At 36.5% G+C, this 19470-nt stretch overlaps 1 protein-coding gene across 10 annotated transcripts in view; it reads left to right on the plus strand.

Annotated features, from left to right (window-relative positions):
* The window catches only part of CDKL3 (cyclin dependent kinase like 3), a 114959-nt gene that overhangs the window by 15062 nt on the left and 80427 nt on the right, over window positions 1-19470 (plus strand). For all 10 annotated transcript variants that reach the window (XM_082454748.1, XM_082454749.1, XM_082454741.1 and 7 more), the window contains 3 exons: window positions 400-578; window positions 16961-17073; window positions 19119-19258. In XM_082454748.1, the coding sequence (XP_082310874.1) occupies window positions 400-578; window positions 16961-17073; window positions 19119-19258 (432 nt within the window). The remainder of the gene's footprint in view (window positions 1-399; window positions 579-16960; window positions 17074-19118; window positions 19259-19470) is intronic.

Genomic DNA, 19470 nt, shown 5'->3' on the forward strand with positions numbered 1-19470 from the left:
GTGAATGAGTGGTCAAAGTGAAGACAGTAAAAATAATGTCTTTGAGAAGTTTAGCTGTGAAGGAAATGAGAGAAAGGGCAGTACTTGGAGTGTGACATGGGGTTAAAAGAAAGTTAAACTTTTTCCATTAAGTTCTTTTAATTACTTTTCCTTTTAGGAATGTGATTTACCTTTTCAGTATTATGTCTGTTTTCTTGGCTTTGTTTGGAGAGGATAGATGGGGCAAGAACTGTAAGTATATAACTATTTAGCTTTTGCATTGTGTAGTTAATCATTTGCATTTGGTAAGAAAATAGCTTTACTGTCTTAATTAGCTAGATTTTCTCTATGTAATTGTTGAGAGATTTTCTAGATAATGATACCTCATTTTAATCTATTGCATCTTCTGTTTGTTTTTAGATCATTCATCGAGATATAAAACCTGAGAATATTTTAGTATCCCAGTCAGGAATTACTAAACTCTGTGATTTTGGTTTTGCACGAACGCTAGCAGCTCCTGGAGACATTTATACGGACTATGTGGCCACACGCTGGTATAGAGCTCCAGAATTAGTATTAAAAGATACATCTTATGGAAAGTAAGTATATTTGGGAATCCTGCCTGGCCTTTCCTAGCCGTCTCTTTTTTTCCCTTGGTGTATCTGTCACCCATGCTACTGACACCCTCTGCCTTCTGCATCTGGGTTTGGGCTAGAAAAGGGACACCCCAAAATAGAGCAGAGAGACCCTAGGCACCTGCCCTGCTGCTATTAACGTTACCACGCTTGCCCTCTGGGGCTGAGTGGCCCCAGCCCCAGAAGACCTATGCAGTCACCCCTCAGGCTGTATCCATGCTTGCTTTAAGCTGTGCCACACCCTTAACAGAGTTGCCTCCTCTGCTTACCTGTAGGCTCTACATTTACTGTACTCTGCCAGTGTTACCACAGGATCTGCCAGATTTCCTGCTTCTTGAATATGGCACAGTCTTTGCAGACTGGCAAATAATTTTTAAATTGTACTGTTCTAGAGGCCTCAAAAAGTAGAAAGGTCTCAGTCTATTGTGAAACAGTAGAAACAGTATAGGAAACAACAATCTAATAAATAATGAATCTTGAAGAACAAAGGGACCAAGTTGTACAACTGAATACAAGAAATGGGAGTGGGGATAATTCTCACATGCTTTTCCTAGAAACCATTGTTCTGTTATTATAATAATATCTAACATAGGGGCTTCCCTGGTGGTGCAGTGGTTAAGAATCCGCCTGCCAATACAGCGGACACGGGTTCAAGCCCTGGTCCGGGAAGATCCAACATGCCGCGGAGCAACTAAGCCCGTGCACCACAACTACCAAGCCTGTGCTCTAGAGCCTGCGAGCCACAACTACTGAGCCCGCATGCCACAACTACTGAAGCCCGCACTCCTAAAGCCCGTGCTCTGCAACAAGAGAAACCACCGCCATGAGAAGCCCGTGCACAGCAATGAAGAGTAGCCCTCGCTCACCGTAACTAGAGAGAAAGCCCACACGCAGCAACAAAGACCCAATGCAGCCGTAAATAAGTAAATAAATAAAAAAATAAATTTATTTTTTAAAAAATCTAACATCAATAAGTACTTATTTTAAAGCTAGAAACTGTTCTAAATGCTTTACATGCATTAAATTATCTAATTTTCACAACAACCCTCTGATGAAGGTGCTAGTATTTTATCCCCATTTCAAATAAGACGACACTAAGACAGGTAGTGAGTAAGACACTAAGAAAGTAAGAAAGTGAGTAAGTTTACTAAGAAAAACTAATTTACCCAAAGTCTATCCAGGGTATGCTTTCGACTGTACTTATCACTGATACCATATGCAGACCACCTCTGTGCCTCAGTTACTTTATCTGTATAATGGAAATAATAATGGAACCAGCTTCATAGGTTTGTTGTGAGGATTAAATGATTTAATGAATGAGAAAAATGAAAATAAAGTAAATGCTCAATCAATGTAGCCTCTGTAAGATCTCTCCTAGTTTTACCCTCTATTTGTGATATTTTACTTAAATTCCTTTCCTGATGTACCCCCTTATTCCTATCCCTTGCCCCCAAATCATATCCTCCTCTAAATCCTGTTGTACATTATATGTAAATTTTGTACCAGTTAATATTTAATATGGCCTAGTTCTATCTACCTCTTTTTAAAATATTCTTCTTGCTGAAAGATAAATTCCTTGAGGATAGGTGTAATCTCTTGTATTCTAGAGAGCCAAAATTGATGCCTTGTATATAGTCAGTTTGGATTCTAATGCAAGGCTTCACATTGAGTTTGAAATAAATTTGCTAGTGAGTTTTTAAAACATGTTAGATTTTAACATCTTTACATTTTAAAACATGTAAAATAAAACACAGATACAAGAAAAGCTCACACAACAAATGTATACTTCCATCACCAGATGGAAAAATAGAATTTTGCAGGCTACCCCAGAAAACCCTCTATGTGCCCTATTCCACTTACAGTACTCTTTCTAACCTCAAAAGTAACATGATATTGACTTTTTTTTTTAAATAGATTTATTTATTTATTTTTGGCTGTGTTGGGTCTTCATGGCTGTGCGCGGGCTTTCTCTAGTTGCAGTGAGCGGGCACTACTCTTCGTTGCAGTGCATGGGCTTCTCATTGCGGTGGCTTCTCTTGTTGCAGAGCACGGGCTCTAGGCGCATGGGCTCAGTAGTTGTGGCTCACGGGCTCTAGACTGCAGGCTTAGTCGTTGTGGCACATGGGCTTAGTTGCTCCGCGGCATGTGAGATCTTCCCGGACCAGGGCTCGAAGCTGTGTCCCCTGCCTTGGCAGGCAGATTCTTAACCACTGCGCCTCCAGGGAAGTCCCTTGACTCTTATTATAATCAGTTTCTTGCATTTTTAATAGTTTTATTACGCAAAAGTATATCTACTTAGTTTAGCCTTTTTTAGTGACAGGTCTTTTAAAGATAATGATTCACATACCATACAATTGACAGATTTAAAGTGTACAATTCAGTGGTTTTTAGTATATTTACAGAGTCGTGCGACCATTACCACATTCAATTTTAGAACATTTTCATCACCCCAAAAAGAAATCCTGTGCTCATTAAAAGTCACTCCCCATTTCCTCCCAACCCTTCCAGGCCTAGGCAACCACCAATCTACTTTCATTTTCTCTGGATTTGCCTACTCTGGACTTTCATATAAGTGGAATTATGCAATATCTGGTCCTTTGGGACTGATTTATCTCACTTAACATATTGTTTTCAAGATTCATCTATGTTGCAGCATGTATTGGTACTTTATCTTTTTTGGCTGTATAATATCCATTTTATGGGTATACCACATTTTATTTACCCATTCATTAGTTGATGGACATTTTGATTGTTTCTAGTTTTTGGCTATTATGAATAATACTGCTGTGAACATTTGTATACACATTTTACTGTGGACATGTGTCTTTATTTCTTTTGGGTATGTACCTAGGATTTGAAATTGTGGGTCATATGGTAACTCCATGTCGAGTTTTTTAAGGAAATGCCGGACTGTTTTTCAAAGTGTCTGCATCATTTTACTTTCCCACCAGCAGAGTATGAGGGTTACAAATTTCTCCACATCCTCACCAAGACTTGTTAGTATCTGACTTTTGGATTCTGGTTATCCTAATGGGTGTGAAGTGGTATCTCATTATGGGTTTAATTTGCATTTCCTTGATGACTAATGATTGTTGAACTTCATTGTTGATCTTTTATGTGCTTATTGGCCATTTATATATCTTCCTTAGAGAAATGTCTGTTCAGACCCATAGCCCATTTTTAAATTATATTGGCTTTTATTATTAAATTGTAAGAATTCTTCATATACTCTAGATACAAATTCCTTATCAGGTATATATTTGCAAATATTTTCTCTCACTCTGAAGTAGTCTCTTCATTTTCTTAATGGCGTCTTTTGTCACACAAAATTTTTTATTTTGATGAAGTCCATTCTATCTGTTTTTTCCATTTGTTGCCTATGCTTTTGGTGTCATATTTAAGAATCCTTTGCCAAATCCAAGGTTGTGAAGATTTACCCCTCTGTTTTGTTTTAAGAGGTTTATACTTCTAGTTCTTACATTTAAGTCTTTCATCTTTTTTGAGTTAATTTTTAATTAAATGTGAAGTTAATTTAATTAATATAATGAAGTTAATTTAAATGAAGTTAATTTAATTAACTTCATTCTTTTGCATGTGTGTAGCCATTTGTTCCAGCACCATTTGTTGGAGAGATGATTTTTTTCCCCTATTAAATGGTCTTGGCACCCTTGATGAAAATCAGATGGTTTATTTATGGACTTCTGATTCTGTTCCATTGATCTGTATCTCTATCCTTGTTCTAGAACCACACTGTCTTGATTACCATTGCTTTGTAGCTAGTTTGAAATCAGGAAGTGTGAGTGCTGCAACTTTGTTCTTCTTTTTTAAGATTGTTTTGGCTGTTATGGGACCCTTGCAATTCCATGTGAATTTTAGGATCAGATTTATCAATTTTGGGGGTTTTTTTGGCCAATAAGACAGCTAGGATTCTGATAGGGATTGCATATCTATAAATCAGTTTGGAGAATATTGCCATCTTAATGTTAAGTCTGCTCATCTATGAACATAAGATGTTTTCAGATCTTTAATTTCTTTCAACAATGTTTTATAGCTTTTAGCACATACATTTTACGTTTTTTTCATGGGAAGGCATTTTATTTTAAATATAGCAGTGTGTACATGTCAATCCCAAACTCCCAGTCTATCCCTCCCCACCACCCTTCCACCTGGTAACCATAAGTTCCTTCTCTTAGCCTGTGAGTCTGTTTTGTAAGTAAGTTCAATTGTACCATTTTTTTTAGATTCCGCATATACGTGATATCATGATATTTGTCTTTCTCTGTCTGATTTACTTCACTTAGTATGATAATATCCAGGTCCATCCATGTTGCTGCAAATGGCATTATTTCATTCTTTTTAATGGCTGAGTAATATTCCACTGTATATATGTACCATATCTTCTTTATCCATTCATCTGTTGATAGACATTTAGGTTGCTTCCGTGTCTTGGCTATTGTAAACAGTGCTGCAGTGAACATTGGGGTGCATGTATCCTTTCAAACCATGTTTTTCTCTGGATGTATGCCCAAGAGTGGGATTGTTGGATCATATGGTAGCTCTATTTTTAGTTTTTTAAGGAACCTCCATACTGTTCTCCATAGTGGCTTTACCAATTTACATTCCCACTAATAGTGTAGGAGGGTTCCCTTTTCTCCACACCCTCTCCAGCATTTATGTTTGTCGACTTTTTGATGATGGCCATTCTGACTGGTGTGAGGTGATATCTCATTGTAGTTTTGATGTGCATTTCTCTAATAATTAATGATGTTGAGCATCTTTTCATGTGCCTGTTGGCTATCTGTATGTCTTCTTTGGAGAAATGTCTCTTTAGGTCTTCCACCCATTTTCTGATTGGGTTTTTGTTTTTTTGGTATTGAGCTGCATGAGCTGTTTATAAATTTTGGAGACTAATCCCTTGTCAGTTGCATCATTTGCAAATATTTTCTCTCATTCTGTGGGTTGTCTTTTTGTTTTGTTTATGGTTTCCTTTGCTAGGCAAAAGCTTTTGAGTTTAATTAGGTTCCATTTGTTACATTTTACATTTATTTTGTTAAATTTATTCCTAAGTATTTTATTCTTTTATTTTTTTAATTTTTAACTTTTTTTTATTTTTTAGCCACACAGCGTGGCATGTGTGATCTTAGTTCCCTGACCAGGGATCGAACCCACACCCCCTGCAGTGGAAGTGCAGAGTCTTAACCACTGGACCGCCAGGGGAGTCCCAGTATTTTATTCTTTTTGATGCTATTGTGAATCAAATTTTCTTAATTTCATTTTCAGATTGTTCATTGCAAGTGTAAAAAAATTCAAGGGATTTTTGTATATTGATCTTGTATCTTGCAACCTTGCTGAACTTATTAGTTCTAATAATTGTTTAGTGGATTTATACTTTCTGTATAAAAGATCATGTTATCTGTGGGTAGAGATAATTTTACTTCTTTTCTGGTCTGGATGCCTTCCATTTCTTTTTCCTGCCTAATTTCTTTGACCAGAACCTCCAGCACAATGTTGAATGGAAGTGGTAAGAGCAGACATCCTTGTCTTATTCCAAATCTTAGGAGAAAAACTCCCCATCTTTTCACTATTAAGTATGATGTTAGCTGTGGTTTTTTCATAGGTACCCTTTATTGTGTTGACAAAGTTTCCTTTTAATTCCTAGTTTATTGAGGGTTTTTATCATGAAAGGGTATTGGTCAAATACTTTTTCTGCACCTGCTGAGATGATCATGTGAATTTTTGTTTTTTAATTTATTGATATAATGTATTACATTAATTGATTTTTCCATGTTGAGCTAACCTGTGTTCCTGGGATAAATCCCACTTAATCATGGTGTATAATGCTTTTTATATGTTGCTAGATTCAGTTTGCTAGTATTTTGTTGAGAATTTTTGTGTCCATATGTGTAAAAGATATTGGTGTGTAGTTTTCTCTTCTAGTGATGTTTTTGTCCAATTTTGGTATCGGGATAATACTGGTTTCTAAAAAGGAGTTGGGAACTGTTCATACCTCTTCTATTTTTTGAAAGAGTTTGTGAAGAATTCACATGATCATCTTCTTTAAATGTTTGGTGGAATTCAGTAGTGAAGCCCTCTGGGCCTGGGCTTTCCTTTGTATGTAGTTTTTTGATTACTAATTCAAAATTTTCACTTGCTGTAGGTTTATTTAGATTGTCTATTTTTTTTCTTTCTTTTTTTTTTTTTTTTTCTGACTGTGCCACACAGCACGTGGGATCTTAGTTCCCCAACCAGGGACCACACTTGTGCCCCTTGCAGTGGAAGCGTGGAGTCTTAACCAATGGGCCACCAAAGAGGTACCTGTTGACTTCTTCCTGAACCAATTTCAGTAGTTTGTGTTTTTCTCAGAAACTATCCTTTAATCTGAATTCTCTAATTTGTTGGTATACAGTTATTCGTTGTATTTTAAAAATATTTTATTTATTTATTAGTTGCGCCATGTCTTAGTTGCAGCAGGTAGACTCCTTAGTTGAGACTCACTGGCTCCTTAGTTGTGGCATGTAAACTCTTAGTTGGGGCATGCATGTGGGATCTAGTTCCCTGACCAGGGATTGAACCCAGGCCCCCTGCATTGGGAGCTCAGAGTCTTAACCACTGTGCCACCAGGGAAGTCCCTGTTCATTGTATTTTTTGATAGTACTTTTTATGTTTGTAAGGTTGGTAGTCGTGTTACTTCTTTCATTTCTGATTCCAGTAATTTGAGTCTTCACTCTTTTTTTCTTAGTCATTCTAGCTGAATGTCGATTCTGTTGATTTTTTACAGAGAACCAGCTTTTGGTTTCATTGATTTTCTCTATTTTAAAAAATTCTGTTACATTAGTCTTCACTCTGATCTGATCTAATAATGTTTTCCTTCCTTCTGGTTGCTGTAGTTTTAGTTTGCTCTGCTTTTTCCAGTGTCTTATGATGGAAGGTTAGGTTGTAGATTTGATATCTGTCTTAATTCTTTTTAAAAAAAATTAATTTTATTGAAGGGTATTTGATTTACAATGTTGTGTTAATTTCTGCTGTACAGCAGAGTGATTCAGTTATATTGATACATGGACATATATTCTTTTTCATATTATTTTCTATTATGGTTTATTATAGAATATTGAATATAGTTCCCTGAACTATACAGTACCACCTTGTTGCTTATCCATTCTATATATAATAGTTTGCATCTGCTCATCCCAAACTCCCAATCCATCCCTCCCCCACCCCCCAGCCCCTTTGGCAGCCACAAGTCTGTTCTCTATATCTGTGAGTCTGTTTCTGTTTCATAGGTAAGTTGATTTATGTCGTATTTTAGATTCCACATATAAGTGATGTCATGTGGTGTCTGTCTTTCTCTTTCTAACTTACTTCACTAGTGTGATAATCTCTAGGTCCATCCGTGTTGCTGCAAATGGCATTATTTCATTCTTTTTTATGGCTGAGTAGTATTCCATTGTATATATATATATACCACATCTTTATCCATTCATCTGTCAATGGACATTTAAGTTGTTTCCATGTCTTGGCTATTGTATATAGTGCTGCTGTGTAGATAGGGATAGGTGTGTTGTCTGTCTTAATTCTTTTTTTTTTTTTTTAATTTATTTATGGCTGTGTTGGGTCTTCGTTTCTGTGTGAGGGCTTTCTCTAGCTGTGGCAAGCGGGGGCCATTCTTCATCGTGGTGCGCGGGCCTCTCACTATCGTGGCCTCTCTTGTTGCAGAGCACAGGCTCTAGGTGCACAGGCTTCAGTAGTTGTGGCTCGCGGGTTCTAGAGCACAGGCTCAGTAATTGTGGCTCACGGGCCCAGCTGCTCTGCGGCATGTGGGACCCTCCCAGACCAGGGCTCAAACCCGGTCCCCTGCATTGGCAGGCAGACTCTCAACCACTGCGCCACCAGGGAAGCCCCTTAATTCTTAATATAGGCATTTATAGTTGTAAATTTCTCTCTAAGCACTGCTTTACCTACATACCCTAAATTTTGTTTTGTTTCTTCATTTTCATTCATCTCAAAGTATTTTCTGTATTCCCTTTTGATTTCTTCTTTGATACATTTGTTATTTAGTAATGTGTCATTTCCCAAATTTTCCTACTACTTATATCTAATTGTATTCTGTTGTGATAGGAGAATATACTTTGTATCATTTCTGTCTTTTTAAATTTATTGAGGTTTGTTTATGGCCTACCATATAGTCTATCTTGGTGAATGTTCCATGCGACTTGAGAAAATGTATATTCTGTTATTGGATGAAGTATTCGATAGATGTCTATTAGGTCTAACTGGTTTATAGTGTTATTCAAGTCTTCTGTTTCCTTGTTGATCTTCTGTCCAGTTGTTCTCAACATGTTTATAATTGTTATAGCTTTCTGATGAATTGACACTTTTATCATTATAACATTATCTCTAGTAACATTTTCTGTTTGAAGTCTACTTTGTCCAGTTTTCTTGTGGTTGTTGTTTGCATGATGTAGCTTTTTCATTCCTGTTACTTTCAATATGTTTGTATCTTTGAATAAATGTGTAAAATTTATTAAATGTGTCTCCTGTAAACCTCATATAGTTGAATTATGTTTTTTTTGAAATTCAGGCTGACAATCTCTGCCTTTTAAGTAGATTGTTGAATCTATTCGCATTTAATGTTATTAGTGATATAGTTAGATTTACACCTGCTTTTTTTTTAATATATCCTTTTTTTTAAAAAAAATAAATTTATTTGTTTATTTATTTTATTTTTGGCTGTGTTGGGTCTTCGTTGCTGCCCGTGGGCTTTCTCTAGTTGTGGTGAGCGGGGGCTACTCTTCGTTGCGGTGCACGGACTTCTCATTGCGGTGGCTTCTCTTGTTGTGGAGCACAGGCTCTAGGCACGCGGGCTTCAGTAGTTGTGGCACGTGGGCTCAGTAGTTGTGGCTTGCGGGTCTAGAGCACAGGCTCAGTAGTTGCGGTGCACAGGCTTCGTTGCTTCACGGCATGTGGGATGTTCCCAGACGAAGGCTCGAACCTGTGTCCCCTGCATTGGCAGGCGGATTCTTTTTTTTTTTTTTTTTTTGTCATTAACGTCTTTAATAATGTGCAAGACACGAGCGGGTGGCAGGCGGATTCTTAACCACTGTGCCACCAAGGAAGTCCATACACCTGCTTTATTTCTTTATTTATGTCTCATGTCTTTTTTGTTCCTCTGTTCTTATTTTACTGCTTTCCTTTTTCATTAAGTGAATATCTTGTAATGTATCAGTTCAATTTCTTTTTTTCTTTTTTTTTTTCTTGGCCACGCTGTGCGGCATGTGGGAATCTTAGTTCCCTGACCAGGGTTCGAACCTGTGTCCCCTGCATTGGAAGCGTGGAGTCTTACCCACTGGACCGCCAGGGAAGTCCCTCAATTCAATTTCTTTAATGATTTTTTTTGCTATAGTTTTTGGGGATTTGTTTAGTGGTGGCTCTAGTGTTTATTATGTACACCTTAAATTATCATAATCAGCTTCAGATTTATATTAGCTTAATTCCAGTGATATATACATAGAAAACTTACTCCTATATAGCTTTATTCCCTTTTCTGTCTTTTTGTGGTATTTTTGCTGTGTATAATAATTTATTAATGTTACAAACCCAAAAATACCTTGTTGTAATTATTACTTTACAATCTATAGTAATTTCCTTAGCCAAAACAGTTTTGCTCTCTCTTACCTCCTTTTTGCTGTTATTGGCAAATAATGTTACACATATATTACATTTCTATATGTTATAGGCCCAACAATATACTATATGCATAGTATTTTATACAGTTGCTTTTAAAATAAATCAAGAGAATAAAAGAGAAAAATAGGAATTTATACTGTCTTTTTTTCTTCCGGTTTTATTGAGATGTAATTGACGTACAGCACTATATAAGTTTAAGGTATACAGCATAATGATTTGACTTACATACATCATGAAATGATTATCACAGTAAGTTTAGTAAACATCTATCATCTCACATAGATACAAAATTAAGGAAATAGAAAATAATTTTTCTGTGTGATGAGAATTCTTAAGATTTACTCTCTTACAACTTTCATATGTAACATACAACAGTGTTAATTATATTTATCATTATCCCTTGTACTTATTTATCTTATATCTGGAAGTTTATACCTTTTGACTACCTTCATCCATTTTCCCCTCCCCCCACATACCCCTGCCTCTGTTGTAACCACAAATCTAATCTCGTTTTCTATGAGTTTGTTTGTTTTTAAAGTATTGGATTGGCCAAAAAGTTCGTTCGGGTTTTTCCATAACATCTTATAGAAAAACCCGAACGAACTTTTTGGCCAACCCAATGTAATTGACCTATAACCCTATGTGACTTGATATTTCTATACATTTCAGATAATCACCATGATAAGTTTAGTTATGATATGTATCATACAAAAATATTACATAGTTACTATGTTCACCATACTGTGCGTTTCATCTCTTTGGCGCATTTATTTTGTAACTGGAAGTTTGTACCTTTTAATCCCCCTCACCTACTTCTCTCTTCCCCCACCCACTTCCCCTCTGGCAACCACATGTTTGTTCTCTCTATATATAATTCTGTTTCTGTTTTGCTATGTTTGTTCATTTGTCTTGTTTTTTAAAATCCACATATAAGCGATATCATACAGTATTTGTCTTTCTCTGTCTGAACTATTTCACTTAGCATAATACCATCTAGGTCCATCCATGTTGTCGCAAATGGCAAAATTTCATTCTTTTTTATGGTTAAGTAATGTACAGTCTTTTATAATAACATAAGTACCTTTACCTGGGCTCATTGTTTTTTGTGTGGACTTGAATTACTGTCTGGGGTCACTTGTTTTTAGCCTGAAGAACTTCCTTTAGTATTTCCTGTTATGCAGGCATGCTGGTAACAAATTCTCTTAGTTTTTGTTTATCTGGGGAAGTCTTTATTTCACCTTCATTTTTAAAAGATAACTTTGCTGGATATAGGATTTTTAGTTAATAATTTTTTCTTAGAGCAGTTTGAATATGTTGTACCACTGCCTTCTGGCCTAAATTTTTTTTTTATATTTATTTATTATTTATTTTTATTTATCTATTTTGGCTGTGCTGGGTCTTAGTTGCAGCATGAGGGATCTCCTTAGTTGCGGCATGTGGACCCTTGGTTACATCATATAAACTCTTAGTTGCAGCATGCATGCAGAGTCTAGTTCCCCGCTAGGGATCGAACCCAGGCCCCCTGCACTGGGAGTGTGGAGTCTTACTCAGTGGACCACCAGGGAAGTCCCTGGCCTAGATTGTTTTTATTGGGAAGTCAACTGTTAATCTTAAGGCGATTCCTCTGTAAGTGATGAATTATTTTTCTCTTGCTGTTTTGAAGTTTTTCTCCACACTCACCCAGGACTTAGCTTCAGGAACAGGTAACTGGGGAAAATATGAGAAATACTGAAGTTTTCCTCTTGGGAATAAAGCCCTCTGACTGGGAGCTAGGGAAAAAGGAAGCCTGAAGTTCTTGGCTGGAACTGTGTAGGGTAGTGTCTTTGCCTTACTGAGCTAGAGTGGAGGAGGGAGAGAGTGGTCTTGATTCAAATACCACATACTCATCTTTTTAAACAAATTTTCATAGATTTTCTCTTTTTTTAAATAAATAATTAATTAGGTTGCGCCAGGTTTTAGTTGCGGCACTTGGGTTCCTTAGTTGCGGCTTGCCAGCTCCTTAGTTGGGCATGTGAACTCTTAGTTGCAGCATGCATGTGGGATCTAGTTCCCTGACCAGGGATTGAACCTGGGCCCCCTGCATTGGGAGCTTGGAGTCTTAACCACTGTGCCACCAGGGAAGTCCCTTCATAGATTTTCTTGAATAGGTATTTCTTCATTTGCTGTTTGCCCTTAGGACTATTTCTAGAGGTTTTAATTATTGTGGGGGTTTTTTCATAATTTTCACCAGTTTCACTGGAGAGTAGGTCAGCAGATCTCCAAGTCCTTCCCCCACTGTTTGCCCTTAGGACTATTTCTAGTGGTTTTAATTATTATGGGTTTTTTTTTCATAATTTTCAGCAGTTTCACTGGAGAGTAGGTCAGCAGATCTCCAAGTTCTTCCCCCATATGATTCTTTTTAATCCTCCTCTTATTCCTGCATGTTATCCTAGGACTTACTCATACTTCAGATAATGGGGGAGCCCATTAAGATTAGCACTGCAATGACAATCAATTATATGTATTTTGTCTCCTATTGCTCTTTGAGAGACCTGCCTAGATAATTCTTTACAGTTCTGCAGATAATGCCTTACCTTACCAAACTGAACTGTGAAAGTTCAGAACAAGCTGGGAAAAAGTGAACTTATTTGTGTAGGAGTGTTTTTAGTGCCTCTGTTAGAAGTGGAGGAGGTGAGTAGGAATTTCATACTGTAGGGAGAGTGCCTAAAAATACTTTACTTAAAACTTTGAAGGCAATAAGTTGGTCTTAATTTTACTGTTTCTCACTAAAACTTATAAATTTCTATTAAGTTCTTTTTTTTCTTTTCTTTTTTTCTTATTGGAGTATAACTGCTTTACAATGTTGTGTTAGTTTCTGCTGTAAGTTCTTAAAACTTGTGAAGGAAGCAAGCTTTTAAGTTCCTATTATCCAGTTTTTGTTGTAATGTGGACTTAACAAATTGTATACACCACAGTTAAGTCATTTGTTCCTTAAAATCATTATCTAGCAATACACACAGACACACAGACACACAAACAGACACACATCTCCTTCCTTTTAAACAGAAATAGGAACATACTATATATATTGTATAGAATCTTGTTTTTTTTCTCTCTTTTAATTTTTTAAATTAATATACTTCACTTTTTTAGAGCAGTTTTAGGTGTATAGAAAAAGTGAACAGAAAGTACAGGGTTTCCCTATATCCCCTCTACCCCCACCCGCACAGCACAGTTTCCCTATTATTAACATCTAACATTAGTTTGGTACATTTGTTAGAGTTGATAAACCAATATTTATACATTATCATTAATTAAAGTCCATAGTTTATATTAATATTCAGTCTTTGTGTTGTGTTTCCTGTGGGTCTTGACAAATGTATAATGTCATGTATCTACCATTATGGTATCATACAGAATAGTTTCACAGCCCAAAAAATCCTCTGTGCTCTACTATTTTATCTTTCCCTCCTTTTCCCTGAACCCCTGTCAACCACTGATCTTTTAAATCTCTCTATACACTTACCTTTTCCGGACTGTTGTATAATTGGAGTCATACATTATGCAACCTTTTCAGATGGCTTCTTTCACTTAGCAATGTGTATTTAAGGTTCCTTCATATTTTTTACGGCTTGATAGCTCATTTCTTTGTAATCACTTAATATTCCATCATATGTATGTCTGACAGTTTGTTTATCCATTCACCTGATGAAAGATATCTTACCTGCTTTCAAGTTTTGGCACTTATGGATAAAGCTGCTATGAGCATTCATCTGCAGGTTTTTTGTGGACATAAGTTTTTCAACTCATTTGGCTAAATACCAAGGAGTGCAGTTTTTGCTGGATTGTATGGTAAGACTATGTTTGGCTTTGTTAGAAGCTGTCAAACTGTCTTCCAAAGTGGCTGTATCATTTTGCATTCCCAACAGCAATGAATGAGAGTTCTGTTGTTCCACGTCCTTACCAGCATTTGGTATTGTCAGTGTTTTAGATTTTAGCCATTCTAATAGGTGTTTGGTGGTATCTGTCTAATTATTGTTTTAATTTACAGTTCCCTGATGACATATGATGTTGAACATCTTTTCATATGCTTATTTGCCATGTGTATATCTTCTTTGGTGAGGTGTCTGTTCAGATATTTTGCCCAATTTTTAATTTGATTGTTTTCTTTTTTCTTTATTTATTTGGTTGCACAGGGTCTTAGTTGCAGCAAGTAGGCTCCTTAGTTGCAGCTCACCAGCTCCTTAGTTGTGGCTCAGCAACTCCTTAATTGCAGCACGTGGGCTCCTTAGCTGTGCCATGCAAACTCTTAATTGCGGCATGCATGTGGGATCTAGTTCCCTGACCAGGGATCGAACCCGGGCCCCCTGCATTGGGAGTGCGGAGTCTTATTCACTGTGCCACCAGGGAAGTCCCTGATTGTTTTCTTATTATTGAGTTTTATTTGAGTTGTATATTTTGGATGCAGTTCATTTATCAGTTATGGGTTTTGAAAATATTTTCTCCAACTCTGTGGCTTCTCTTTTCAGTTTCTTAACAATGTCTTTCACAGAGCAAAAGTTTAAAATTTTAATGATGTACTTCTTAGCCATTTTTTCTTTTGTGGATTATGCTTTTAGTATTGTATCTAAAAACTCATCACCAAACCCAGGGTCATCTAGATTTTCTCCTATATTATTGTCTAGAAGTTTATAGTTTTGCATATTACATTTAGGTCTATGATCCATTTTGAGTTAATTTTTGTGAAAAGCATAAGCTCTGTGTCTAGGTTCATTTCTTCTTGCATATGGATTTCTAGTTGTTCCAGTATCACTTATTAGAAGGACTTTCTTTCCTGAATTGCCTTTGCTCCTTTGTCAAAGATCAGTTGAGCATATTTCTGTGAGTCTATTTCTGGGCACTCTATACTGTTCTCTTGATCTTTTTGTCTATTTTTTCACCAATATCACACTGTCTCACATACTGTAGCTTTATAGTACGTTTTGAAGTCAGATAGTGTCTTTCTTCTGACTTTGTTCTTGTTCAACATCATGTTGGCTTTTCTGGTTCTATTGCCTTTCCATATAAACTTTAGAATCAATTTATTGATAATCAAATTGGATTTTTTAAAATAAATGTATTTATTTATTTTTGGCTGCCTTGGGTCTTCATTGCTGCACACAGGCTTTCCCTAGTTGCGGCGAGCGGGGGCTACTCTTTGTTGCGGTGCGTGGGCTTCTTATTGCGGTGGCTTCTCTTGTTGTGGAGCACGGGCTCCAGGCACGCAGGCTTCAGTAGTTGTGGTTTGCGTGCTGTAGAGCACAGGCTCAGTAGTTGTGGTGCACGGGCTTAGTTGCTCCACAGCATGTGGGATCTTCCTGGACCAGGACTCGAACCCATGTCCTCTGCATTGGCAGGCGGATTCTTAACCACTGCGCCACCAAGGAAGTCCCCTCCAAATTGGATTTTGATTGGGATTGCGTTGAATCTATAGATCAAGTTGGGAAGAACTGGCATCTTGACAGTATTGAGTTTTCCTATCCATGAACATAGAATGTCTCTCCATTTATTATGTTTACATCTCCTCTGATTTCTTTAATGAATCTTGCTTTTTTCACTTGAGAGTTTATCTCAGAGATCACTTTATATTAACACATGCAGATAGACCTACCTTATTCTTTTTAACAACTGAGTAATATTTCATTGTGTGGTTGTACAAAAACTTACATAGCTATTCCCGTATTGATGGATGTCTAGGTTGTTCCCAATCTTTCTACTACAAACAGTGCTGCAGTGAAATTCTCTTATAATTTATCTTTGTGCACATGTGTGAGTAGATCTTTGGATAAGTTCTTAAGAATAAAGGTGTTTAGTCAAAAATATGTACATTTAAAATTTTAGTAGCTTTTGCCAATTTTCCTCCAAAGAAGTTGTTTAAATTTATACTCCCAGAGCAGTACATGTGAGTATTCATTTTCCATAGCCTCACCAACATAGCAGTTATCAAATTTTATAATTTTTGTCAGTTGGATCAGTGAAAAATAGATCTCATTATAGTGTTTATTTATAATTTCTTCTGAATGTGAGTTTGGGCATCTTTTTATCTATTTAAAAAACTGATTATGTGGGAAAAAAAGCTTGAATTATGGATGACTCACAATTCATTAAGATAAATAAATGAAAGTAAGTGGTAAAATATTTAAGATTTTTAATTTTTACTTTCTAAGTACAAGATGATTTTAGTATTCAGCTATTCTATGTCATAAACCATTTATCATAATGCCCTTATATAAGTATTTCAAACAATTTTAGAATTATAATTAATTATTTTGGACTGCTACATGGCTTCTCATGCAATTTAAATATAAACTATTTAAGTTACTAATAAAACATGATAATATTTAATATATATCCTAAAGTTGCTATATGATATTGTAGTGAAAATTGATAAATGATACCACTTAACCATTCTGTTTTCTTTAGCGTTAACTTTATTTTAAAAGTTCTTTTTTAGGGAATTCCCTGGTGATCCAGTGGTTAAGACTCTGCACTTCCACTACAGGGGGCATGGGTTCAATCCCTGGATGGGGAACTAAGATCCCGCAAGCCCCACAGTGCAGCCAAAAAAAAAAAAAAAAAGGTTTTTCAGAAAAGATGTTTTATATATTTTTCCATGAAAAGTGATTTATTCTTGTCTGTTTCAGACCTGTGGATATCTGGGCTTTGGGCTGTATGATTATTGAGATGGCCACTGGAAATCCCTATCTTCCTAGCAGCTCTGATTTGGATTTACTTCATAAAATTGTTTTAAAAGTAGGTAGGTATTACTGAAATATGCCGTTAAATGCCTCAAATAAGTGTTTCCAGATCAATTCTGCTTGATTTTCAAATTTAGTGTTTTCTTTATAAGAACAGGGAAGCGTATTTTTTTGGTAGATGGGAGTAGATGGATGCTTTGGGCTGATAAAAAAGGTAGAAAATTCTCCTCCGTTTTTTTTGTTCTTAATATAAATTTATTTATTTATTTATTTTTGGCTGTGTTGGGTCTTTGTTGCTGCACGCAGGCTTTCTCTAGTTGTGGCGAGTGGGGGCTGCTCTTCATGGTGGTGCTCGAGCTTCTCATTGCGGTGGCTTCTCTTGTTGTGGAGCATGGGCTCTAGATGCATGGGCTTCAATAGTTGTGGCACACGGGCTCTAGAGCACAGGCTCAGTAGTTGTGGTGCACTGGCTTAGTTGCTCTGTGGTGTGTGGGATCTTCCTGGACCAGGGATTGAACCCATGTCCCCTGCATTGGCAGGCGGATTCTTAACCACTGCACCACCAGGGAAGTCCCTCTCCTCTGTTTTTGCAAATAATATTTTTCTTTGCCGGGATGCAAATAGCTATGCCATGTTTTGATGGTTGATACTAAGAAATAGTAAAATAGAAACCTACTTCAGTTTGTCTGAAAGTTGTTTTAAAATTTTGGCTTCTACAAATATTTGCTTCTTTCAAAGAGGACTTTTAAGTAATAGAGTTGATTTTGATGCTTTTTAAAAGTGCTTGGAGGACTTCCCTGTTGGCACAGTGGTTAAGAATCCACCTGCCAATGCAGGGGACACGGGTTCGAGCCCTCATCTGGGACGATCCCACATGCCATGGAGCAACTAAGCCCGTGCACCACAACTACTGAGCCTGCGCTCTAGAGCCCACAAGCCACAACTACTGAGCCCCGGCGCCACAACTACTGAAGCCCACACACCTAGGGCCCGTGCTCCACAACAAGAGAAGCCACCGCAATGAGAAGCCTGTCCACCGCAACAAAGAGTAGCCCCGACTCGCCACAACTAGAGAAAGCCCACGTACAGCAATGAAGACCCAACACGGGCAAAAATAAATAAATAAATAAATAAATTTATAATAAATAAATAAAAGTGTTTGGAAATAGAAAACCAATTATTTACTGAGAAAACTTTTTTTTAAACCACAGTAGATAAGCAGAGAGCTGATCTGCTTTGACTACCAAAACATTTTCATGGTTAGCATTGCTCATGGAGTTTCAAGGATTTTATATATATATACCTCTGAATGAGGAGCTTGAGGAGCCTTTTTTGTGGTGAGGAAGCTATACATAAACATGTAATTACAGGATCATGAGAAAGGTACTGTGAACAACTATAAAAACTGTGAATCTGGGTAAATATTGATTAAAGATACCGTTCAGAGCCTTAAAACATCATACTTTTTTCTGTCATCTTTAAAGTTCTGGTTATGAGATTAATGTTAGAAGGACCTCTAGAGATGGTGGGATCAGTTTTGTTATTTTACAAATGAGGAAACCAAGACACAGAAAAGGAAGATTTGCCCAAGGTCACAGAATTAGTTATAGCAGAACTAGTGCTAGAACTTAGCTCTCTCCACTCCTTTTTATAGTTCTTTCCATTCTACTACTACTCTATAGCCTTGTTTCTTCTTTGCAGGATTCCTATTTCTATATAATTTTAGTATTTTAGCTGTTTTGAGTAAGGCTTTGCTGATGAACACTTGCTAGTTAAACCATTTATATACCCTTATAGAAATATGTAAAAGTTTGAATGTGCCTTTTCTGATGGCATTATATAATATGTCTTGTATTTTGGGAAAAGAATATGCACATGTGGTTTTATATTTTCTACTGCCTGTGTACTATCAATAGATTACTGGGGAAACTCACATTTTTTTATGCTGTATTCAGATAGTTCCTTGTTCAACTTTAAAAAATTAAAAGAACTTAACTGTTACTCTCCCTTTTTAGTAATTTAATGCAGACTACATAACAATTTATTATTTTGATTATAGAATAATTTCCCTGTTTTCTTATGTATATATTTTTTCTCTTTTCAGGCAATTTGACACCTCACTTGCAGAATATCTTTTCCAAGAATCCCATTTTTGCTGGGGTGGTCCTTCCTCAAGTTCAACACCCCAAAAATGCAAGAAAAAAATACCCAAAGCTAAATGGATTGTTGGCAGATATTGTTCATGTATGTTAAGAGATTAAGGACTTATTCTGGGAAATTTTCATAAATTATAATACAGTTTTAGGATATTACTTTAATGAAATTCCAAAAGGATTCATGAAGTAATGTTATCTGTTAAAAGTTACTATATTCCTCTGTCTTTATGTCTTAAGTTCAGAGAAATTAAAAGTCACAGACTGTTAGAAATGAAAGGCCCCTGGGGTAATCCTGTCTAT

This window comes from Balaenoptera physalus (genome assembly GCF_965194825.1).
Source record: "Balaenoptera physalus genome assembly, chromosome: 3".
NCBI lineage: Eukaryota > Metazoa > Chordata > Mammalia > Artiodactyla > Balaenopteridae > Balaenoptera > Balaenoptera physalus.